Source organism: Microcaecilia unicolor, chromosome 1 (genome assembly GCF_901765095.1).
Source record: "Microcaecilia unicolor chromosome 1, aMicUni1.1, whole genome shotgun sequence".
NCBI classification, from domain to species: domain Eukaryota; kingdom Metazoa; phylum Chordata; class Amphibia; order Gymnophiona; family Siphonopidae; genus Microcaecilia; species Microcaecilia unicolor.
In genome coordinates, this window is record NC_044031.1 from 101579832 (window position 1) to 101606789 (window position 26958).

Genomic DNA, 26958 nt, shown 5'->3' on the forward strand with positions numbered 1-26958 from the left:
TTTCCCCCATGTCTATCTCAATAGCAGACTATGGACTTTTCCTCCAGGAACTTGTCCAAACCTTTTTTAAACCTAGATACTCTATTGATACCACATCCTCTGGCAACAAGTTCCAGAGCTTAACTATTCATTGAGTAAAAAAAGATCTCCTCCTGTTCATTTTAAAAGTGGTGCCATGCAACTTCCTTAAGTGTCCCCTAGTCTTTGTACTTTTTGAAGGCATAAAAAATTTTTGATTTACATTTACCTGTTCTACACCACTCAGTATTCTGTAGACCTCTATCATACCTCCCCTCAGCCATCTCTTTTTGAAACTGAACAGCCCTAACCTCTTAAACCTTTCCTCATATGAGAGGAGTTTCATCCCCTTAATCATTTTGGTCACCCTTCTTTGAACCTTTTTTTAATGTTGCTATACCTAAAAATAAGGTGACCAGAACTGGCTGACTACTTCCGCGACAAGGTCCAGAAGATCAACCTCGAATTCACCACTAAACCTTCTCCTCCTCTTCATCCTATCACCCACTCCCTCAACCAATCAACCCAGGCCTCCTTCTCCTCCTTTCCTGATATTACTGAAGAGGAAACTGCCCATCTTCTCTCCTCCTCGAAATCCACCATCTGTTCTTCAGACCCCATCCCCACCAACTTACTTATCACCATCTCTCCTACTATCACCCCTCCCATCTGTCATATCCTCAACCTCTCTCTCTCCACTGCGACTGTCCCTGACACCTTCAAGTATGCTGTCACACCTCTCCTCAAAAAACCTTCACTTGACCCTACCTGTCCCTCCAACTACCGCCCCATCTCCCTCCTACCCTTCCTCTCCAAAATACTTGAACGCCGTTCACAGCCGTTGCATTGATTTTCTCACCTCTCATACCATCCTTGATCCGCTTCAATCTGGCTTTCGCCCACTTCACTCGACAGAAACGGCATTATCCAAAGTCTGTAATGACCTGTTCCTCGCCAAATCCAAAGGTCATTACTCCATCCTCATTCTCCTCGACCTATCCGCCGCTTTTGACACTGTCAATCACAACTTACTTCTTGACACACTGTCCTCTTTTGGGTTCCAGGGCTCTGTCCTCTCCTGGTTCTCCTCTTATCTCTCCCATCGTACCTTCAGAGTACACTCTCATGGCTCTTCCTCCACCCCTATCCCACTCTCTGTTGGAGTCCCTCAGGGTTCTGTCCTTGGACCCCTTCTTTTCTCTATCTACACCTCTTCCCTGGGCTCCCTGATCTCGTCTCATGGCTTCCAGTATCATCTTTATGCCGACGACACCCAGCTTTATCTCTCCACACCTGACATCACTGCAGAAACCCAGGCCAAAGTATCGGCCTGCTTATCCGACATTGCTGCCTGGATGTCCAACCGCCACCTGAAACTGAACATGGCCAAGACCGAACTTCCTTGTCTTCCCACCCAAACCCACTTCTCCTCTACCTCCACTCTCTATCTCAGTTGATAACACCCTCATCGTACCCGTCTCATCTGCCCGCAACCTCGGTGTCATCTTCAACTCCTCCCTCTCCTTCTCTGCGCACATCCAGCAGTTAGCCAAGACCTGTTGCTTCTTCCTCTATAACATTAGCAAAATCCGCCCTTTCCTCTCTGAGCACACCACCTGAACTCTCATCCACTCTCTCGTTACCTCTCGCCTTGACTACTGCAACCTACTCCTCACTGGTCTCCCACTTAGCCACCTATCCCCCCCTTCAGTCCGTTCAGAACTCTGCTGCACGTCTTATCTTCCGCCTGAACCGGTACACTCACATCACCCCTCTCCTCAAGTCACTTCATTGGCTTCCGATCAGGTACCGCATTCAATTCAAGCTTCTGCTACTAACCTACAAATGTACTCGATCTGCAGCCCCTCCTTACCTCTCAACCCTCATCTCCCCTTACGTTCCTACCCGTAACCTCCGCTCTCAAGACAAATCCCTCCTTTCAGTACCCTTCTCCACCACCGCCAACTCCAGGCTCCGCCCTTTCTGCCTCACCTCACCCCACGCATGGAACAAACTCCCCGAGCCCATACGTCAGGCCCCCTCCCTCCCCATCTTCAAATCTCTGCTTGAAGCCCACAACTTCAATGTCGCCTTCGGCATCTAACCTCTACCCAGGAAATCTAGACTGCACAACTTGACATTTCGTTCTTTAGATTGTAAGCTCATTTGAGCAGGGACCGTCCTTCTTTGTTTATTTTGTACAGCGCTGCGTAACCCTAGTAGCGCTCTAGAAATGTTAAGTAGTAGTAGTAACTGCACACAATACTCAAGGTGTGGTCACATTATGGAGTGATACAAAGGCATAATATTGTCACATTTTCTATCCCCTTTCTAATAATTCATAGCATTTTCTGTTTGCTTTTTTTGGCCGCCGCCAACTGGACAGAAGATTTCAATGTATTGTCCACGATGACACCTACATCTTTTTCTTGGGTGCTGATTCCTAGGGTTGAACCAACATCAAATAACTATGATTTGGTTTATTCTTCCCAATGTGCATCACTTTGCATTTGTCCACATTAAATCTCATCTGCCATTTGGATTCCTAGTCTTCCAACTTTCTAAGGTCTTCCTGCAATTTTTCACAATCCGCATGCATTTTAACAACTTTGAATAGTTTTGTGTCATCTGTAAATTTAATCACCTCATTCAGTGTTCCATTTCCAGATTATTAAAAAATATGTTAAATAGCACCAGTCCCAGTACAGATCCCTGTGGAACTCCATTATTCACCCTCCTCCACTGAGAGAATTGGCCATTTAACCCTACCTTCTATTTTCTATCCACAGCATAACATTGCCTCCAATCCCAAAGGTTTTTAATTTTCTCAGGAGTCTCATGAGGGATTCTGTCAAATGCTTTCTGAAAACCTAGATACAGTAGATCAACCTGCTCACCTTTATCAACATGATTATTCACGCATTCAAAGAAATGAAGCAAATAGGTGAGGAATAACTTCCCTTGGCTGAAACCATGTTGACTCTGCCCCATTAAACCATGTTTGTCTATATGCTTAGTGATTTTCTTCTTTACAATAGTTTCTACTATTTTGCCGGCACTGACGTCAGGCTTAACGATCTGTAATTTCCGGATCACCCTGGATCCCTTTTTAAAAATAGGTGCTACGTTGGCCACCCTCCAATCTTCAAGTACTATGGACGACTTTAACAACAGGTTACAGATCACTAACAGCAGATCTGCAAGTTCATATTTGAGTTCTTTCAGTACCCTGGGGTGTATATCACCTGGTCCAGGAGATTTACTACTTTGTCAATTTAGCTCAGTACATCTTCCAGGATCACCCAGATTTCTTTCAGTTCTTCTGCATAGTCACCCTTGAAATCCATCTCTGGTATAGGTAGGTCTCTTACACCTTCCTCAGTATAGAGACTGAGGCAAAGAATTCATCTAGCCGCTCCGCTATGGCCCTGAGTGCACCCACCATGGGGTTGGGTGGGAGGGGGGGAGGAGTAGAGCAAATTGAAAATGCACCATGTGGACCGGGGGGGGGGGGGGGGGCAGAGCAAGGTGAGAGTGTGTACTATTTCAACAAATTTGAGTTACAGCAATGAGTGCCACAATTGCTCCTTAAGTGGTATGGCTTTATCTTATTTGAAAATTGTTCTTAGTATAATTTGAAGTTTTGGTGTGAACTGCCCTCGGTACATAAATTAAACATTTTTTTTTGCTTGGAAAAGTTCAGAAACCAAGTTCATTGAGTCACATGATGGATGTTGGAAGGTTCACGTTTCTATACTAGGCCTGCTCAATTTACTACAATCTCTCAGCATTCAATTTCAGTTGTTGTAATAATCTCAAAAGCTTATACTGCCACCTTACCCTGAAGAGAAAAATGGCAGAACGCTTGGTGCAGCAAGATGGCAGCACTGTTCTAGTCAGTTCATCACCGACAGCCACCTCACAGACTGGATCTCTGGTATATGGAAACATAAAGTTGAGTGCTGATCTCAACCTAGCCCTTCAGACTATATAAGAAGGTAATGAGAATATTAACGCCCAGCTGAGGAAGTTACAATCAGAAGTCACAGGTATTCGGGCAGATCTGAACGTTGATGATGATCAGCTTGACCGGACACAGCAATGCCTAGTGGATGGCCAGGATGACCAAGTCCAATAATTAAGGAAGAAAACCCAAGTATTAAACAAATTAAATGATTTGGAAATAAGGTCCAGAAGGACCAACATTAAGAATTATTGGATTGAGTGAGACTGGATTAATGGCCTATTATGTTGAAAAATTGCTGTGAGAATTATTTCCCCCTGGACCTCATAGTAAAAAGGGAAAGGTGATAAATTTGATATATTGTCTTTCTGTGATTACAATCATGTTATATATAGGTACTTATTTTGTATCTGGGGCAACAGAAGGTTAAGGGACTTGCAGTGGCCTGAGAACTGGGTTTAATTCCCACTGCACTCTGGGTTCCCATGCAGCAATGGTGAGACCTGTTTTAGCTAAATTACTAAATTTTTATCATAAACAATTATTGCTTCGGTGGGTCAGGAAGTACAGGGCCATACATTATAAAAGCCATAAGATCTTGATTTTCTCAGACTTCAGCCAGCAAGTTGACTGGAAGATGTTGCAGTACAGAAAGGTATTACAATGTTTGTATAAACATACTATCCAGATGGCCATGCTCTTCACCATTTCTCTGCATTCACTGGCAAGGAAATCCAGTCATTTCAGCTGATGCATAGAAGTGGATAAATTCTTAATGGTGAACTTCCTAGATGACTCCCCTTCCTTCATAGGGGGGAAGCTCTCACAAACTCAGTTGATAGTATTCCCAATAGTAAACAGCAGTGCACCTAAAATTCCATGATGGTACAGAGGATTATAAATGCTTATGCTCTTCGTGACTCGTCAGAGGGTGATCTGTGATAACTGATGTGATTGTAAGGTAGAGATGAGGTCTATGGCACATGTTTTGCACAGTTTCCACTGCAATTAACTGATGTTGCTCCAGATGCAAGGGAGTTGATCTTCTTTCTCGCTATGCTTTTTATTAGAACCAAAAGATGGGCGAGAGAGACTGCTTCAGTCTGATTATTTATCTCCATGTGATTGGAACACTACTAATGAGAGCTCAGGAGTGGTGGGACTCGTGGAGTTCAGTTCCTGAACAATCAATGCTGATCCAGCACTGCAGATCTGGTGTGTTTGCATTGTTTTGGCTTCTGGCCTAGGTAGCACCCATTAGTAGAACATGGTTGTGGTGGAGGCTTACCCAGATCTGCTGCTGCTTAATGTTTACCTTATTTATTAGTTTATTAGACTGCAGTGATATGTACGTTTTCAGTTAGTGAAAAATGCAAATCAGTGGGGGGGGGGGGGGGGGGGAAGAATTGGTTGGGAGATTATATGTGCATGGGGGGGGGAGATTTATGTAGGAGATTCCTCAAATTCTTAATAAGGTGAAGCAATAAGGACTGAGAAGAAGAAAGATTGTGCATCAATCAAGCAGTATGTCTGGAGATGCATTTTGGCTCTCTTGATAAAAAAAAAATAAGCTGCATGCCCTTTGGGTAAGAGACTCATTTCACCATTAAAAAAATCTAATAGTGCAGGACTGCCCTATGTAAATCCTTCAAAGGACAAGTCCTCTGGAGCTGGAAAGATTGAGAGCTCTTGCCCTTGAGATCCAGGTCCAATCATTTAAATTTCTCTTCAATGAATTTATATCTTTCTAAAAAGGAACAACTTTGTTATTTATTTCTTTGATTTTAGAAAATATGACCTGCAAGATCACCTTCCCTGTGGAGGTTTAATTCCATTCCTATTCGAATGGAATTAAACATCCCTGCACCACAAGATAGGACTGGATCTCAGGGACAGGATGGGAAAAGGGAACAGAGTAAGTCTGCCTAATTACTAGACCAATATGCTTTACTTGATATATCAAGGCTGAAACATCTTTCAGAGCATGATTAAACTTGTTATTCCACTAGCTGTAACTCATTCTCATACAGATTGCCTTTTGACTGCACCTGAGATATACTGCTAAACAGGAGTGTAAAATTAAGCCTAACTTGCTCAAATCATGCCCTCTCTATTGTTGAAAGCGAGCCTTGATCGGTGTAAATAAACCAATGGGATAAGGCATGGCACAAATTATTCTACTCTGAAGGATAATTTTTGCAGCAGATGAATACCACCATTGTTTAACACCTAGAAATGAATGATAATGGTTCAATGGGGATGCCTTAAATTTATTTATTATGGCTCCTGAAAGAAAAAAAAAAAAAAGAGAAAGTCTAGCAATGTAACAGCTAAAAGTGGTCGAGGGCAGCAAACGCATGAGGTCTCAAACAGAGGAATCAACACTAGAAATTATAGATCTAAAAAGACACCTTAAATGTTTATTTAGATGAGGAATCAGTATACTTGTACAGAAAAGACTGCTGAAAAACACTATGTACAAGGGGGGAAGATAGGATGTTGGCTATTCAGTCAAGACAAAGTATCAAGCATGACACAATCACACAGATTTGAACAAGTGAAGGGCACTTAGCCACTGCAAGGGAGAGAACTTCAATTTGTAGATTTTTATAACAGCTTTACACCTCTGAACAGCAAGCTACAGATGGCCAAATTACTCTATTCCTTACACATTTTAAATTGCTTTGTCTTGCTCTTACGGATTTTTGTTTGAAGCAACCAGTATATTTGTTGGATAAATTGGTCAAATATGAGCCTTCTCAGTCACTACGTCCTTCGCACAAATGTGTATTACAACTTCCATCTTTGCATTTAGTTAGATTAACTACTACTAGGAATAGAGCATTTTGTTATGCTGGTTCCTTTCTTTGCAACTCCTTTCCAGATAAAGCACTACGGGCTTACTGTTTGATATTTTATTTACAATTGTTTTATGATTTATTAGGTTTCTGAGCAATGTGATAGTTAAAATAACCACCTAAAACTAAATTATGTTGTAATTGAAAATATTGTGTTTATTTTTGTAATGTATGCTAGTGTAATTATTATTTTTATTGTAAAATGCAAGAACACATTTTTTATACGTAGCAGTATATTAAGTAAATCAACTAAAATTTCTTAGGTTTGAAATTGACAAACAGCTTAGCACAGCACTGGATGGTGATATAAGAGGAAGAGGTTAGTGCAGCTATTAATTCATTACTGTCTCAAAAGGATCCAGGCCTAGATGGGCTCCTGCCAGAACTTTGTACAACTTAAGGAATCACTGGTCCCCTTATTAACTAGGGTACTAAATAGGGAAATGCAAGAGGGCATTATGCTCCCTACCTCTGTGCAGGCTATAAAGATAGTCATCCATAAACTAAGAAATACCAGATTTATGTGGATTATATAGGCACATTTCCCTATTTAATATGGATGCTAAGATTCTGGTAAAAAGTTTTCCTAACTGCTTCAATCACTTTCTCCCAGATGTGATTCAGAGTCCTGACAGGTTTCATTAAGGGGCAGCTGGCTTCTGAAAACATCTGGAGAGTATTAAACATCCTGTGGAATCTTAATGCTACCCCAGAAATATTGGTAGTCTTTATTGTGCTTGAAAAAGAGAAAGAATTTGACCAAATAGAAAGAAGGTTTTTATTTCAGATGCTGAATCACAAACTGTGGCCTTAATTTCTGAACGTCATCAAACCCTCATATAAGGCAGCCCACAGCCCAAATAAGAATCAATGTGGCCTTAATTTGGCCTTTACATTGGTTAGCGGTACTAGGCAAGGGTGCCCCCATCTCCTTTGCTGTGTGCGTTGGCTCTCAAGCTATTTGTGATGATCAGAAAAACTAATTTTGAAGGGTCTGGAGATAGGAGGCATGTCATAAGGTAGCGTGGTATGCTGATCATGCACTGTTGATTTTAACAGATAAGGAAAACTCACTCCATGAATTTATATGACCATGTAGGGACTACAGCTTTGTTTCTAGATATAAACTGAATGATAACTAAATCTATCATACTACCCCCTGAACATCCCAGACAGGGTTGTCAACGTCATGAAGCCATGATTCCCATTTTTATGGCAACCAAAACAGGATGAGGTACCTGAGAATAATACTTCCTGCCATGAGCCTTCACAAGCTTCACTTCACACCTATCTGGAATTGGTGGAGGATCCTAAGTCTGTCAATACTATGATCAGTGTAGCTGAAGATGAAAGTGGCCCCCCATTTGCTGTATCTTTTTATTTCCTTACCATGTGATATCCCAGACAGCTTCTAAGGCCCTCCCATAGAACCTTTTCTCAATTTATCTGGGCAGGTGACAAGCCTAGAATAGGACTCAAGATTCTCATGATGTCAGTTAAATTGAAAGGGTTGGCCTTACCAAATTTGAAGAAATACTTCTGGGCTGTACAACTTAGGGAAAGGGGAAATGGGGCTTGATATACCGCCTTTCTGTGGTATTTTGCAACTACATTCAAAGCGGTTTACATATATACAGGTACTTATTTTGTGCCTGGGGCAATGGAGGGTTAAGTGACTTGCCCACAGTCACAAGGAGCTGCAGTGGGAATCGAACCCAGTTGCCCAGGATCAAAATCCGCTGCACTAACCACTAGGCTACTCCTCCACTTAGGAATGTATTCTTCTAATGGACCAGAAATAGTGTACAGCACTAGGTGGAAATAGAGAAACTCGTCACCCTTCTCCATAATATATCCTCCATACCGTTCCTCAGAGATAATAAAACCATCACGCTGCTCCAAAACCACTTTAGTTCTTCCACTACCTTATTGCTCTGGTATAAGTTAATTTCATATCTAGGTCTGGAGGTGGATTCCTCTCACCTGGCCACGATCTTAAAAAATCTTTTATTTCTACCAGGTTTTGGGAATAGATTTCAATGGCTGGAACAGAACAACTTAACTAGGGTGGTAGATTTTATTAAAGGAGGAGCTTATCTTATCAGAATACAGAACCTCCACAAACCCATTCGCACTCCAATCCTATAAGGCAGAATACCTTAGCAAGTTATCCCCCTTAGAAGATATTTTCCTGAAAGCCAAACTGCTTAAGTGCTTTATTGCCAAATTTCATACCATTCTTACTTCAGCAAGGAAACCAGCGCTTAACCACCTTCATTCTAAACGGGAAGGAGAGATACATCAGACATGGTCACCAGAGCAATAGTAGCAACTCACAACCACAGGAGGGTGACTACTTCTACTACACACCGGGACTACCAGTAAAAGATTCTCCACAATGCGCACCTTGATCTGGTGAAACTACATAAAATGTTTGCCTCTTGGACTGATTTATGCCAGAGAAACTGAGGGGAGCACAGTTCCTTCAAGCATATGCAGTGGGTCTGCCACTTTCTGGAGGCTGTTCCGAGATCAAATATTACAGTTTATGGGGCTTACCTTACCACGCAGTTATTCATTAAGCTTGTTACATGTACACTCTGGAAAGGAATTCTTAACACTAGATAGAATCAATCTGGCAAGTTATATGATCTTTGAGGCAAAGTTAGCAATTGCCAAAGGGAGGGATGGGGAACCCCCTAGTTCAACAGAATGGTGGTTTAAATTATCAGCAAAAATGAAAGAAGAAAGGTTTGGGGTCCATTTGAAAGATAAAGAGGAGAAGTGGACTCAATTATGGAGACCTCTTCTATTATACATGGAGGCTTCGAGGAAGAAATCTGAGTCCAGATGTAAAGGTGGACTAAGTTCCACCCAACTTCATCCAAAGTGAGTGGCCATTTCCCCACACCCCGGTAAAGTGAATAAAGTATACGAGATTAATGGATGGCATGCACACACTGAGCCAACTGTCTGTTTTTGACACTTGCTGTTTGTTGGTTTCTTTTGTTAAAAGATTGTCCTGGTTTATGATACAGACAGGTACTATGAGTAGATGGTAGAAAGAACTGATTAATACTATGATAACTTATTTAGCTTTGTCTTTATCACCATTATTGTAGGTATCAGGTATGTTGAATACATGCAATATGTTTGGGGTTTTTTTGGTATCCATGGCATAAAAAGATTTAATACAAAATTTCAAGTAAAAAAAACAAAACAAAACAAAAAAAAGAAACCAAGTTGATTGAATTTATTTTTTGGCTGAACAAACAGGATAGCAATTGACAGTTCACTCCCCAAAATTCATAAACTTCAATTTATTTTTTTAGATCTACAAATTTCAGCATGCCATGGGACGTTTCATAACACTATTTTTAGAAAACAACAGATCAGAATAGTCTACTTAATTACACTAGTTTTCCTCCTAGAATACCGGTGAGATAATCTCTCTGCAGGAGAGTTTTTATGTTTGAACCATATCTGTTCTACTCCAGAACAGTTTGAAAAGTAAGCTAAGATAATATGTTCCAAGTTTTCAAGCTAAGAAATATTGTTTGCAAGTGATAAGAAAAGCTTCTAAATGTGCAAAATATGCCAATCATGATCTTTTATTAAATTCTACTGAATAGTGCAGCTCTTCTCAACATGTGTTTTGCTTTAATCCTATCAAGCTGTGACTAAAAAAAATTATTTGGAAATACTGACATGTTTTAAGCACCAATGAGGTACTCCATTTCATGAATTGTCTGATAAGAAAATATTTTAGTGAGATCATCTCTGGCAACTGACACCTCTCTTTCATCTGTGAAACCTATGGGTCCTCAAATGTAGTCACTGTATTGTGTGTAATTATATGATGGAATTAATGGAGTTTGTACATTCCACCTTAGTTTTTGTTTAAGGTGTACACACAATACAGACTGCAATTCAAGGGGTGTAATTACGCTATCATGCATCCATTTTCTCTTCTCCATAATGAAAATATTACTTGAAAATTAAGACATATTATAGAACATCTTTTAGCATTATGTAAGCAAAGAGTCAGACCATCTTACTGTACATTGGTTCTCAGAAAAGCATAAAGGTGCTAGTTTGCAATCTTTCATGTTTGAATTGTCTTCACAATGTATAAATGATTTGCCCCATTTTTTTGCTCCACTGGGAGGAGGAGTTTATTTTTAAATGGAAAACAGTAGCTCCACTAGGTTTAAATCTAGAAATTAATTTGTATTTTTGTGAGCCAATCAAAATTGATGCTGTAACACTTATGCTGTATAAATATACATTTGAGGGGTTAATGAACATGCGCAGGCATCTCTTTGGAAATGGATTTTTGCTAACAGTTTTAGTTGCTGAACTGTGAGTCATTTTGTTTTATATAAGTTATGAATAGTGAATATTTACGACCTAGTTTGTTAAAGGCATTTTTAATTTGCAGATATTTCTTAGATAAATCCGTTGTTCTCAGCCTTTGTCATCGGGTCCTTCTGAAGAAGCCTACTGTCTTGGATGAAACTGCTGGCCACCTTGAGGCATGTTATGCATCTATTCATGGTGAGAGATGTTATATGAAAAATGTGTAATTTGAATAACTTAATACTGGAAAAAGAAGAATATGAAGAAAAAAAATGTCCTGAAAAAGGGAAGGCACCAAAAAGGCCAAAATTTGACGCGCTGAGCAGAAAGTAAAACATCAACCTTTCTGCTCCGAAGAAAACAATACACTGCTGGCCCCATGCTTGAGCATCGAGCGGGAAAACATCCATGCATGCACTGTGGGGGCACTGCATAAATGCCTGTCCTCGAAGAAAACCATTTTCTCCTATTTCTTTTAAAATGTACTACTGTTTATAATTTTTGCAACAGTAAACAATTTGCGTTTACCCATTCCACTCCACTCTGGATTTATAGACTACTATCATATCTCCCCTTCAGCAACCTTCTTCTCCAAGCTGAAAAGCAGTCACCTTTTTAAGCTTTCCTCATATGAGAGAAGTGCCATCCCATTTAATCATCTTTCTCTGTACCTTTTTCAATTCCACTACATCTTTCTTGAGATGCGGACTGATGTGTGATCACACACTTCCCCATGCTCCTTAACGAGTCATTAGGAACTGAAATATCCTTACAGAGTTAGTCCTGGTTTTTATAGGTGGAGAATAGCTACTGTGAATGAGAGTCACTAACAGCTAAATATATTATTCCAAATCAAACTCTATAAAATCCAAGTAGCAACAACAGTATGGGAAGCTAAGTCTCTGTAGATTATGATACTTGACAGTATAACAATTAACAGATGTACATCAACATTCAAGACCACAAAAGTCCGTCCTTACATATATGACAGATAAACATGGAGCCTATGTGATCCTGTAGAGATTACATAAAATCATCTTTGGATAGTTCTTATATTAGTCCAACAAAGGCATCCCAATCAGCAGAGAACACACATTAAACTGTGTACCCCATGCCCAGTGATGAAATTTCACACAGATTAGATCAAACTTAACGGAAAACTGACAAGTACAATTTTAATCCAATTACAATTTGCATTCTTAAAAACTATAAAAATATGATTTACATTATAGCTTTCAGGGCACTTAAACAAAACCACAATTAAGAGTGAAGCATGACAACATACGTGGAGCGCTGAAGGCTCCGAGGAGAGGCAGGCTCATGTCCTGGCTGCTTATCAGCAGGTCCTGGCTGCTGAGGTACTGACTGGTTGGATGGTCCTTGCTTTACACCCGCTGTGCTAACCTGCAATGTAAAAATATGGTATAATATACCCCACAACACACAACCACATATTTCACGTAGATAATCTTGAATAATTACATAATTTTCTATTGCTCAAGTTTGATTTATGTTTTACAGTACACCACCGCTTTGAGTGAATTCTTTCAAAAAGGTGGTAAATAAATCAATAAAATACAAAAGTGTTTGATGATTATTTTCTTAAACTAGGTTAAAGAAAAAAAAAAAAAAAGAGTCAATTTCCTGACAGTGCACCAATCTAGTCAATGCTTTTAAACTGCAACAGCCCACTAAAAGGGGCCTCAAAGGTTCTATCTGTGCAAAATATTTGATTGTTTTCTCTCACTGTCCACACAGAACAGAGAAAGTAGGTTTAGCAAATGCTATCAGCAAGCACCTTAACATTTCTAACCACGAATATAAAATGGAAAACTTCATATGATTTAATTGTTCTGCTTCTGTTCTTCATCCATGTTATTCATGTACCGCATACAGTTCAAGCTTCTCCTACTAACCTACAAATGCACTCCATCTGCAGCCCCTCCTTACCTCTCTACCCTCATCTCCCCTTACGTTCCTACCTGTAACCTCCGCTCTCAAGACAAATCCCTCCTTTTGGTACCCTTCTCCACCACCGCCAACTCCAGGCTCCGCCCTTTCTGCCTTGCCTCACCCCATGCTTGGAACAAATTCCCTGAGCCCATACGCCAGGCCCCCTCCCTGCCCATCTTCAAATCCTTGCTCAAAGACCATCTCTTCAATGTCGCCTTCGGCACCTAACCACTACACCTCTATTCAGGAAATCTAGACTGCCCCAAGTTGACATTTCGTCCTTTAGATTGTAAGCTCCTTCGAGCAGGGACTATCCTTCTTTGTTAAACTGTACAGCGCTGCGTAACCCTAGTAGCGCTCTAGAAATGTTAAGTAGTAGTAGTTATTCAACACTCAAAAAAATTATTTTAGGTCAGATAGGTATGTTTTCCCCTTTTCAACTTTTACTCTACTTTCAAGATAGCACACTTGGACAAAGAATGGACAGATATTTAAGACCACTGGTGCAAGAGCACCCAACACTTAAAACTACTTTTATCTGTCTAGGGAAGGATAGTGTGTGTTGAAGTTTAGTACCCCCAATTTTTCAAGAGTTGATTCCTATCACTTAGGCTAATCTTCAGCATCATTCTTCTGACTCAGGGATATCGCAACAATGACAGCTGTCCCCTTCCATAACCCCTTCCTGTCTAAAAGCTGAGCTTTGTCCTACAGAACAGACAAGTCAGTTTCTCCTCCTGCACCCTGCAGAGTCAAAGAGGTAATCCAATATCTCCTTATAGAATGTTATGCACTTATCAGGAATATAACACACATGTTCACAGTCTTGCAAAACAGACCTAACATTGAAAAAAAAAAAAAAAAAGAGTATGAAACAAGCATTATGAGCATTTCAGTTCAAACCTAGCAGGTAATGAACAAGAAGGTTCTTGCTGAATAAGAGCATTCATTGTAGTCTACAGGAAAGCTCTGAACTGCAAAAACATTCTTAATTCAATAAGTAATTATCTTATCAGGTCAGCTTGTTTTTTTCCCCTAGTTAATTAAACAAACCATGTAACATTTTAAACATTGAATTGTTTGGGATGGGGAAGTTCCTACAGAATTAACACAATCAGATTTTCTAGCACATCATTTGCTTTTTCAATCCCTTTCCCAGATATATTTTACACTACTCTTTCAATCTAACAGTTTTACCACCAAGATGAACTACTCGCTTAAGCAAGAAAGGCATGCTGTTGTGCCTGCAGAATCAATACCGATGGGCTGCAGTAATTTTGCAGTATTCTTCTACTAGCTTCTAACCAGCAAGAGAAGTACTGGTGACCTAGGGTAACCAAAAAAATCGTATCTTGTTATTTTTCAAATGGCCAAAACTTGTTGTAAGGAGTACTAGGTGCTCTTCCCCCTTCATTCTCCTCTTAGCCAAATAGTAGGATTCATACACAACGCCTGGGAGAATTCTGAGCAAAAAAATGTAAATCTTCAAAATTCTACATAATACAGTTATCAAAATATTGTAAAGCCATTGTCTCTGAATTGTAATTAAACTTCTAAACGGAAAAATTCTCACTTAAAGATGCAAAATTGTAAAGTTTTTGGTGCAGATTTTCTCCAGGAGTATAGTAATAGTGCACCATGGTTAAAATTCCTGGCTTTCAGTGATTTTTATTTCAGCAATTCACCAAGTCCAAGGGGAGTTTTGAGCTGCAGGTACTGCTGACTTCTTCGTCATAGTTGCCAGTACAAATGTCAACATATTGAAAAAAAACACCAACTGGGGGGGGGGGGGGAACCCCCCTACAACCGTCGGTGCTACCTGCAATTCCTCTTGGGCTCCACAGAATACCAAATAAAAATATATAAAATCCAGAAAACCAAAGAATAAGGCAGTAGATCACTTCACCATACACACCACACACACTGTCCCACTGCTTCAACACTGTCTGCCCCCTTTCAGATCACCTTCCTTCCAACACTCTCTCCTGCCTCAAATCATCCTCCTTCAACACTCTCTCTCAGCTTAACCTCACACTGTGTTACCTCCCTCAGTTCTTCTTCTCCCCAAGCCACATGCTTCTTTATTCAGTCTCATCTTTCCTTCCACATATCCCCTATCTTGTGTTTTCCCCACCCTCCACATCCCCTTTGTCTCTCCTAACTCATCTCTCCTTCCATAAACACTTACCCTCCCTTGTCCCCAGCTCTCCCGCCCAACACACAAACATCCCCATACCCCCTGCTGACTCCAGTTCTTCTTTTCCCATACAGTCTCATCTTCTACCCTTCAACAAAATCCCCTTACCTTCTGCTGTCCCAGCACCCAATACTTATCTAGGGATGCATGTTAATTTCGGTTAATGCCAAGATTAATGCATTATTAGGACAATTTAAAAAATGAATCATGGCTAATAAAAAAAATCATCTCCGGCTGCTAAAAAAAAAAATCGCCTCCACCCTGTACTTCCCTCCATTATCAGCTACCATGTACCTTCTAAGTTGCTTAGACAGGAGTGGCAGCATAACAACATCTATACACTGCCAGTTCTGGAAGCTCCTTCTGACCCATCCTACCCTTGAGGAAATAGAAAATTATATCAAAGGGGGACAGGGCAGGTCAAAGGAAGCCTCTGGAGCAGGCAGCATATAAACGCTGTCTAAGCATCCTGAAAGGAATTTGAGGGGGGGGGGGGGGGTGATGGGAGAGTTGTTGAACTGGGGGTGGGGGGGAGAGGAAGAGGACAGAGAGGAAGAGATGTTGGACCAGGGTTGACAGAAGGAACACCAACAGGAGGTGAAGGAATAGCACACCCTACAACTGTAGAAGAATCAACCATGGAGTAGGGCAGAGATGGCTCTTCTAGAGACCACAAGGAGAAATTAGATCTTATCTGCTAATTTGCTTTCCTTTAGTCCCTCCGGACCGGACCAGGATTGGACTGTTGGGTTGTGCCCGCCTACCAGCAGGTGGAGACTGAGAAAAAACTCTGACTCTAGAGAGCCAATAGGAGCCCTGGCCATGTGACCTTAGCCTCAGTATTTGAATAACAAAGCAGGAAAGAAAGAAAGAACTTCTGTGCCATATGGAATCCTAGCAGCCACAAATTCCTCGGCAAAACCGAGTACTAGAGCTCACCAGCAACTCTCACCAGAGAAGTGGCATGGCCCATTCATATTAGAGCTCACCAGCAACTCTCACCAGAGAAGTGGCATGGCCCATTCATATTAGAGCTCACCAGTAACTCTCACCAGAGAAGTGGCATGGCCCATTCATATTAGAGCTCACCAGTAACTCTCACCAGAGAAGTGGTATGACTCACTTAAGGTTTCATATATATTCCATCAACTGAGCTCACCAGCAACTCTCACCAAAGAAGTGGTATGACATATTTAAGGCTTTATATATATTCCAGCAACTGAACTCACCAGCAACTCTCACCAGAGAAATGGTATGACATATTTAAGGCTTTATATATATTCCAGCAACTGAACTCACCTGCAACTCTCACCAGAGAAATGGTATGACATATTTAAGGCTTTATATATATTCCAGCAACTGAACTCACCTGCAACTCTCACCAGAGAAATGGTATGACATATTTAAGGCTTTATATATATTCCAGCAACTGAACTCACCTGCAACTCTCACCAGAGAAGTGGTATGACCCATTAAGGTTTTATATATATTCCAGCAACCGAGCTCACCAGCAACCACCAGAGAAGTGGTATGGACCACGCAAAGTCTTTTTTTTTTTTTTTTTTTTTTAAACATTCCACGTGTGGTAAAGGAACGAATACACTTCCAAACTTAATAAAAGAATCTAAAGAGTTGATAGAACATGGGAGGGGCCTGGTCCGGTCCAGAGGGACTAAAGGAAAGCAAATTAGCAGGTAAGATCTAATTTCTCCTTCCTTAGCATCCCTCCGGACCGGACCAGGATTGGACTGTTGGGAAGTACCAAAGCAGTAATCTTACGGGAGGGACAGACATTGAGAATGTGGTAGAGTCCCTGAAGACACCCAAACTAGGATGAATACAAAGCCAAAGCTTGACGATCCAAGAACCGCCAATAAACTAAATAGAATGACTACAAAGCAAAAAAGCTGAAGCTGAAAAGTCCAAGCGACGCTGAACATTGTCCCCTACCAAGTGGCCGCTATATATTGTCCCCTACCGCACTATCAGTGCAGCGCAAAGGACAGAGAGACTCGAGAAAAAACGACTGAAAGAAGGATGACAAAGGTAGAAGCAGAGCCGCCTGGCAACAAAAAACTGCAATGAATCTACCTCAGCTGAGAAAGTGGAAACCGAAATCCTGAAGTACAATACTCCAGATATTGTAGACTATTGCTGACCTAGCAACAGATTGGAAGTATGTAAAGCCTGTCAGTGAAAAAGTACCTGATCACTAGAAGCTAAATAGGTAAAAACAAGAATGCAGTTACATACTATGCAGAAGAAGAAGGTACCTAAATCCTTGCTGCAAACTAGACTGAAGGTCCAAATAAACTGACAGCCGCTGCAGTTACCCAACCTGAAAAAAAAACATATCTCAGAGCGCAATTCAACTGAGAGAGAAAGAATCATCTGTAGCTGTTGCCTCTGCAAGCCAATCACCTGAGACTCTTGTCGTAGACCCCAATTAGTGAAAACGGGAATAAATCAACAGTAGACACTTGTTAGTACCTTTCATCTGTTAGAAACATATAGAAGTCCATAAAACACTACACAGTTCCAGGAACAACATGTATAGAATGTTTGTACGTTTAGGAATCTAGCCAGGTGCTCATGGTCTGGATTGGCTGTGGACCGAAAGGTGGGCTCAATAGGACCTTTGAGCTTTTCCCAGTGTGGAATTACATATGTACTTATGTAGTAGAACTATAAATACACATATATATTTTCACAGATGCAGCCATCAAAAAACTGGTCACTGTGTATATGCTCCCGGCATACCTGCAGGAAGAATGCTCAATCTCAACCACCAGACCACTAGTGAGAATACAGAGGCCAACTGAGCAGAGGGATTCCATCAGAGATAAATATCTGGATATGAGAGGGCATCTATCTCTGCCGCTGACAAGTCTTTTTGGCAAGAGAGTAAGCGAGGCACATGGAAGGTCAGAGCGAAAAGAAATAGTTCTAGAACTGGGACCTCCCCTTAAGGTACTATCCACTGAGAACTCTTTTTTTTTTTTTTTTTTCCAATGGTCACGAAATTGACAGAGTGAAAAGCTGCCCAAAAAAGACTACCGAGACTCCAAAGCGAATGAAGAAAAAATTCCTTCTTGGGAGCTAGAAAGTAAAATTTTACTCTGCAAAATAGAGCAAGGTAATGGCCGAAGGCCCAAGAACATCCAGAGAAAACAGAAAGTGGGACGCTTGTAGAGAAGACAAAAACAGTCTGCGCCAACTTGACTAAACAAAGAGAGAAAAAATAGAAACATGCTATGAAATCTAATGAGATCACACGAGAGCTCAAAAGAGAGCTCAAATGAGAGACCTGGCTACATGCACCCCATAACCTAGGGTGTGCCCGAAATGCACCACCCGTTGCTTGACCTGACAACTCTGCCAATAAGACTGTCTGTAATGAACCAGACATCTATGGAAAGGATGAAACGACGAGACGTAGTTTCATGAGCGCCGCTGCTACTACGACCATAACTTAAGAAAAAAGTGCGCGGAGCCGACACGAGACCGAAGAGCAGGGCAAGAAAACTGGTAATGAGGACCTTATCATCCTCGTATCACGGACATTACTCCTCCTATTCTGAGATGTACTAAGATGTACCGACCCACATCCATAAGAAATGAATGTGGTACTTGCAACCTGGATTGACCACAACTGAGAACAGGATGCTGGGCTTAATGGACTCTTAGACTTTCCCCGTATGACCATACTCATATACTAATAGCAAAAATGCACAGGAAGTGAAAGAATCCCCTTCCAATTGAAAGGAAGGTCTGGAATGAGGACATATAGAATGAAAATGAAAGGATCACCATATGTTGAGCGTGGACTGAGACACACTGGCCTTTAATTTTACCGGATCTCCCCAAACCTCGTATCATGTCATGCCTCCTTCCTCACTGAGATGTACAGAGATGAACAGATGCACACTCACAAGATATGAATGTGGTATTTGCAATCTGGATTGACCCCATCTGAAAACAGGATGGGGACTCTTGGCCTTTCCCATTATGGCAACACTTATGCCCTTATGGCAAAAAATGCACAGAAAATGAGTGAATCTCCTTCCAAGAGAAAAAAACTCTGGAGAGAGGAAGAATAAAATGAAAATGAAAAAGAATAGACTTGGAAAATACCTATTACGGAAAAGGTGGTGAATTTGTGCCACAGGAGACAAGACTGTACCTGACGTCAAGAAAGCTTGAAACAAGACCCTAAAATCTGTAAGGAAGAGAAAGGGATAGCAGATGTTATGGATGGTCATACTGGACAAAACCAGAATGTTTACCATGTGCCCAGGCTGAATAGATAGAGGAAACAAAAATACAAGTAGATGGCGTGAGGACCTCCCACTATCCTTAAGTGGGAGAAAATGCAAATTGACCTGATAACTTTACTCCCTAAGTGGACATATATCTTGTAAGTCCTAGAAGAAAACTAAGATAACACATGAGAAACTCCAAGACAGTTGGAAAGTAGAGAAGATGTGAATAAAACATGCCTTCTAAAGCATCTGAGAAAACTGGGTGCTCGGTAGACAGGACTGAGTCTCCTAGAATATGAGAACCATCTGAACCATGTAGCCTATGCAGCTGTCATCTGCTATGCCAAAGAGAACGCATAGCCATGAAAGAAAATTGCTGAAAGGAAGTAAGACCTTATGTCTAGAATTGCAAAGTACGCAACAATTGAGTATCAGACAATGTATTTCATTGCACATGGCATCTGAACCATATAGCCTAGGCTCTAGAGAACGTTTGTTAAGATCTTAAAACACTGTATAAGAACATAGCCACGGAGGAAAATTTCCTGAAAGGAATTAAGATCTTATGTCCAGCATTGTAAAGTACCAAACAATGGCACCTGAACCAGATAGCCTATGCCATAGAAAATGTTTGTTAAGTTCTTAAAACACTGTATAACATCATAGCCATAAAGGGAAATGCTTGAAAGGAACTAAGATATTATGGCCAGATTTGTAAAGTACTAATTAATTGACTATTAGACAATGTAGTCCTATTCACCAGGAAATGAGAAAGACACAGAGTGACACACACTGGACCTCCATAAAAACTGCGCTAGACAATAGCAAAGACCTTTCCTCCAAACATCACACACAAGGGAAAGGAATAGGAAATTGGTTATTTTGGAGCTGAGATATAATTTAATTCGCCCCATTGTCTAAAACAGAGAATTCCCGACTCAGCTGCACTTTGAATCGGAGTCTTGCCAAGAACAAAGAAATCGCCAACTGAGCTGCACTTTAATTCACAACATTGCTAGCAACCAAAAAGTCCCCGACAGAGAAAAAACAGAGGGAAAAACAAAATGAGCGCCATTCGCATCGTAACATTTTTTTTTTTGGTTTTTTTTTTTAATAGCTTGAAAAATACATGTAAAAATTAATTGCGGGGAAAATATACTACCAATTGCCCCAACTACCAGAGAAACAATATCTCCTTTCCATTGCACAAACAGCCAAACACAGTAAAAGCAGAAAAACGCTGCCGCGTCAAGGGAAATTGCAGCTGCAGGCAAAACAATGGCGGCCAAGCGCCAAAATGAGAAGAATAAAGTTCGGGGGAGAAAACCACTGACCAGACCGACGAAGAAGCAGGAAATCCGTGCCGCTGAAAAACAGATAACCTCCGATGCCGCACAAAACATGGTTTAGCCTCTGGCCCGACAGGAACCGTCAATACAGCTCCCAAGCTATACAGACCTGTCCAAGAGCGAGCACGCGCTTAACAGTTCGCGCCTCTCTCTCTTTTTTTTTTTTACAACTACCGCCGCTAACAACGCCGGATAGCAGAGGAAAAATAATGAAGATAACAAAAAACCGCCGATTAAAGTCACAGACGCTGACTTTTCACTTTTTTAAATTTTTTTTTTTTTTTTAAATAGCTCCGCCAGAAAAGAAAATAAAGACTCTTCAAACAGAATAAGACAGAAGAGCTACCTGCTCGTTATAAGACTGGGGAAAGCAAAAACTACTTCCTTTAAATTCCTTTCATTTGAATTAATTTTTTAAATTTTTTTTTACTTGATTTAATTCTTTAAAAACAGCTGCCTATTAAAAGTGGCTGCCTCTCCCAAAGACGGTACACCTTTCCAGAGAAAGGGACGGCCCTTCCCTGCTAAGCCAGGGAGATGGGGAGGAAGGGGGGTGGACTCGAGACACCCGAGTTTAACACCCCAGAGGCTGTCAAAGAAAGAAAAGAAACCCTGTCAAGCCTCTAATTACGATTCCAGGCACAGAAAAAGTATTATAAATATATCTGTAATATCTTATAGAGAAAAAGAGAGAGAGAGACTAATGGGCTCACTTCCTACCTGCTGGGAGACTGAGAAAATACTGAGGCTAAGGTCACATGGCCAGGGCTCCTATTGGCTCTCTAGAGTCAGAGTTTTTTCTCAGTCTCCACCTGCTGGTAGGCGGGCACAACCCAACAGTCCAATCCTGGTCCGGTCCGGAGGGATGCTAAGGAAGGAAGACACAGAAGATAATAGTTTATTTGGAATAAACCAAAAGACTTGACACAACAGCTGTGTTTCAGCACCTAAGCACCTGCCTCAGGAGTCTAAAGAATACATAAAAAATAAAACAATAGGTATACATGAATAGCAAAGTTACTTACCTGTAGCAGGTATTCTCCGAGGACAGCAGGCTGATTATTATCACAACTGGGTCAACGTCCGTGTTGGCCCGGGAACCGGCATTTGCAATATCAAAAAGAAGAAAAACTTTGCCAGAGCTTCTGGTGCGCATGCAGTACGCACCACATATGCGCAAACTGACTTCTAGCCCACTGCACGAGCGCATACCTCAGTTAAGTCTACAAGCATAAACAAATAAACAACTCCAAGGGGAGGTGGGCAGGACTGTGAGAATAATTAGCCTGCTGTCCTCGGAGAAAATGAAGATACATACCTGTAGCAGGTATTCTCTGAGGACAGCAGGCAGATTATTCTCACATTGGATCATCATCTGCGACAGCCCAGGAGACCGGCAAAATCTTGAGAGCAAAGAAAGAAGTCTCTTGAACGCACTGCATATGCACGAACGGCTTCCCTCCCGCAACACCAGCGTGAGTCCCTCAGTTTAATAAAAAGCAAACAGAAACTAGAACAACTCCAAGGGGAGGAGGGCGAGTATGTGAGAATAATCAGCCTGCTGTCCTCGGAGAATACCTGTTTCAGGTATGTATCTTCATTTTCTCAGAGGACAAGCAGGCTGATTATTCTCGCCACTGGGGTATCCCTAGCCCCCAGGCTCACAAAAAACAACAAACATTGGTCAATTGGGCCTCGCAACGGCGAGGACATAACAAAGATTGACCTAAAAAGAAACACAACTAAGTGAGAGTGCAGCCTGGAACACAGCAGAAATGGGCCTAGGAGGGTGGAGATGGATTCTAAACCCCGAACAGATTATGCAGCACCGACTGCCCAAACCGACTGTCGCGTCGGGTATCCTGCTGAAGACAGTACTGATATGTGAATGTGTGGACTGATGACCACGTTGCAGCCTTACAAATCTTTTCAATAGAGGCTGACTTCAAGTGAGCCACTGACGCAGCCATGGCTCTAACATTATGAGCCGTGACATGGCCCACCAGAGTCAGCCCAGCTTGGGCGTAAGTGAAGGATATGCAATCCGCCAGCCAATTAGAGATTGTGCGTTTTTCGATGGCAACTCCCCTCCTGTTGGGATTAAAGAAAACAAACAGCTGGGCTGACTGTCTATAGGGCTTTGTCCGCTCCACGTAAAAGGCCAATGCTCTCTTACAGTCCAAGGAGTGCAACTTGTCTTCACAAGGTCAGGTATGAGGACGGGGAAAAAATGTTGGCAAGACAACTGACTGGTTCAGATGGAACTCCGATACCACCTTCGGCAAGAACTTAGGGTGAGTGCGGAGGACTACTCTGTTATGATGAAAATTGATATAAGGTGCATGGACTACTAGGGCTTGGAGCTGACTGACTCTATGAGCTGAAGTAACAGCCTCCAAGAAAATGACCTTCCAGGTCAAGTACTTCAGATGGCAGGAATTCATTGGCTCAAAAGGAGCTTTCATCAGCTGGGTGAGAACGACGTTGAGATCCCATGACACTGGTGGAGGTTTGACTGGGGGCTTTGACAAAAGCAAACCTCTCATGAAACAAACTACTAAAGGCTGTCCAGAGATAGGCTTACCTTCTACATGTTGATGATAAGCACTAATTGCACTAAGGTGAACTCGTACGGAGTTGGTCTTGAGACCAGACTCTGATAAGTGTAGAAGGTATTCAAGCAGGGTTCGTGTAGGACAAGAAAAAGGATCAAGGGCCTTGCTGTCACACCAGATGGCAAATCTCCTCCATTTGAAAGAATAACACTTTTTCATGGAATCTTTTCTGGAAGCAAGCAAGACTCGGGAGACACCTTCTGACAGACCCAAGGAGGCAATTTCTAAGGTCTCAACATCCAGGCCGTGAGAGCCAGAGACTGGAGGTTGGGATGTAGAAGCGACCCCTCGTTCTGGGTGATGAGGGTCGGAAAACACTCCAATCTCCATGGTTCTTCGGAGGACAACTCCAGAAGAAGAGGGAACCAAATCTAACGAGGCCAAAAGGGCGCAATCAGAATCATGGTTCCATGGTCTTGCTTGAGAAGGGATTTGGGTGGGATACCGGTGTTGGAAATGGTATTTCAAGTGGACAAGTTGGAGAAACTTACTGACTTCATGCATGGAATGTAGAGCACCCGCCTCCGAGGTGCTCTTCACCAGCCAATCATCGAGATAAGGGAACACATGCACTCCCAGTCTGTGTAGCGATGCTGCAACAACTGCCAGACACTTTGTGAAAACCCTGGGTGCAGACACGAGGCCAAAGGGCAGTACACAGTACTGAAAGTGCAGAGTTCTCAAGCGAAATCGAAGATACTTCCTGTGAGCTGAAAGTATTGAGATGTGGGTATAGGCATCCTTTAAGTCCAGAGAGCATAGCCAATCGTTTTCCTGAATCATGGAAAGAAGGATGCCGAGGGAAACTATCCTGAACTTTTCTCGGACTACGAATTTGTTCAGGGCCCTTAGGTCTAGGATGGGCCACGAACACTCATCATCGGAGTCGGACAGAAGCTCTCTAAGAGCAGCCTGAACCCGAGCCTGTCTAGACATCGAGAAACGACGGCCTCGAGGGGGATGTCGAGAAGTCGACCCCTGTCTGGACTGCGACGAAGCTTCCTCCACAGACGTTGAGGGAGAATAGACCCGGGTGGCGGCCAATGCCGATGCCACAAGCAGCACCGAGGACGGGGACCTCACCACAGGCGAAGGCCCAGATGCCGCTTCCACAGTCGATGCAGAAGGCGCCTGCATAGCAGTAGGCCTCGAGACAAGTGGAGACCCACTCGATGAACCGTGAAAATTAGTCTCCTGAGCCGAAAACTGAGTGCCGTTGAGAAATAACGTGTCACTCAAGATGCAGTCAAAAAGAAACTGAGGAGACTCACGCTCGTGTCGTGGGCGGGAAGCTGTTCGCTCATGTGCGGTGCGGTGCATTCTGCCCGTGCGACGGAGCGTTTGAGAAACTTCTTCGTTTGCTCTCAAGATCTTGCCGGTATCCTGGGCCGTCGCGGACGACAACCCAATGGTGAGAATAATCAGCCTGCTTGTCCTCGGAGAAAGCGAAGTTAGTTACCTGTAGCAGGTATTCTCTGAGGACAAGCAGGCTGAGTTGATCTCAGAACTGGGGTATCCCTAGCATCCAGGCTCACCCAAAACAATGAGCATTGGTCAATTAGGCCTCGCAACGGCGAGGACAAAACTTAGATTAACCTAAAACTATATACAGCTAGCTGAGAGTGCAGCCTGGAACAGAATAGAATGGGCTTAGGTGGGTGGAGTTGGATTCTAAACCCTAAACAGATTTTGCAGCACCGACTACCCAATCTGTCACGTTGGGTATCCTGTTCAAGATAGTAATATGAAGTGAATGTGTGGACTGAAGAGCATGTTGCAGCTTTGCAAATCTCTTCAATGCAGGCCTACTAAGTGAGCACCGACGCAGACATGGCTTTGACATTATGAGCCGACACGTGGCCCTCCAGAGCCAGCCCAGCTTAGTAATAAGTGAATAATATGCAATCTGCTAGCCAATTGGAGATTGCGCATTTTACGATGGCGACTCCCCTCCTGTTGGGATCAAAAGCCACAAACAACTGGGCGGACTGTCTGAAGGGCTTCGTCTGCTACACATAAAAGGCCAATGCTCTCTTGCAGTCCAAGGTGTGCAAGCTGCTTTTGCCAGGGTGGGCATGAGGACAGGGGAAAAAATGTAGGCAACACAATTGACTCGTTCAGATGGAACTCCGTCACCACCTTCGGCAGAAACTGAGGATGTGTGCGGAGAACTACTGTGCTGTGATGAAACTTGGTATTAGGTGCATCCACTACTAGAGCCTGAAGCTCACTGACCCTACAAGCTGAAGTAACAGCCACCAAGAAAATTACCTTCCAGGTCAAGTACTTCAAATGGCAGGAATTCAGTGGCTCAAAAGGAGCTTTCACGTTGAGATCCCATGACACTGGAGAAGGGTTTTGACAAAAGCAAACCTCCAACCGGCAAGTCGTCCAGTCCGGACACTTTTAATGTGGCTACGCTTCGCTGGAGCCAGTCAAAAGCCCGTCCCTTGCTTTTGCTGGGGAGCCACAGGGGCTGCTGACGAGAAAGAGCGTGCTGGGCTGAGCCTGAATAGGCTGTCGGGACAGTGAATGATACATACCTGTAGCAGGTGTTCTCCGAGGACAGCAGGCTGATTGTTCTCACGACTGGGTGACGTCCGCGGCAGCCCCCACCAACCGGAAAAGGCTTCGCGGGACGGTCGGCAAGCAGGGCACGCCCACCGCGCATGCGCGGCCGTCTTCCTGCCCGTGCGCGACCGCTCCCGCCAGTTGAATGACAAGCAATAAAATATGAAACACAACTCCAAAGGGGAGGAGGGAGGGTAGGTGAGAACAATCAGCCTGCTGTCCTCGGAGAACACCTGCTACAGGTATGTATCATTCACTTTCTCCGAGGACAAGCAGGCTGCTTGTTCTCACGACTGGGGTATCCCTAGCTTTCAGGCTCACTCAAAACAAGAACCCAGGTCAATTGAACCTCGCAACGGCGAGGGTACAACAGAAATTGACCTACGAAGAACAACTAACTGAGAGTGCAGCCTGACCTGAATAAATTCGGGTCCTGGAGGGTGGAGTTGGATTTACACCCCAAACAGATTCTGCAGCACCGACTGCCCGAACCGACTGTCGCGTCGGGTATCCTGCTGGAGGCAGTAATGTGATGTGAATGTGTGGACAGATGACCACGTCGCAGCCTTGCAAATCTCTTCAATAGTGGCTGACTTCAAGTGGGCCACCGACGCTGCCATGGCTCTAACACTATGAGCCGTGACATGACCCTCAAGAGTCAGCCCAGCCTGGGCGTAAGTGAAGGAAATGCAATCTGCTAGCCAATTGGAGATGGTGCGTTTCCCGACAGCGACCCCTAGCCTGTTAGGGTCGAAAGAAACAAACAATTGGGCGGACTGTCTGTGGGGCTGTGTCCGCTCCAAGTAGAAGGC

General features: G+C 42.7%; 1 protein-coding gene across 1 annotated transcript in view; it reads right to left on the minus strand.

Moving 5' to 3' along the window:
• Window positions 1-26958, minus strand: part of WAC (WW domain containing adaptor with coiled-coil) — a 219130-nt gene that overhangs the window by 63161 nt on the left and 129011 nt on the right. The window contains exon 11 of the mRNA XM_030199272.1: window positions 12485-12603. Within this exon, the coding sequence (XP_030055132.1) occupies window positions 12485-12603 (119 nt within the window). The remainder of the gene's footprint in view (window positions 1-12484; window positions 12604-26958) is intronic.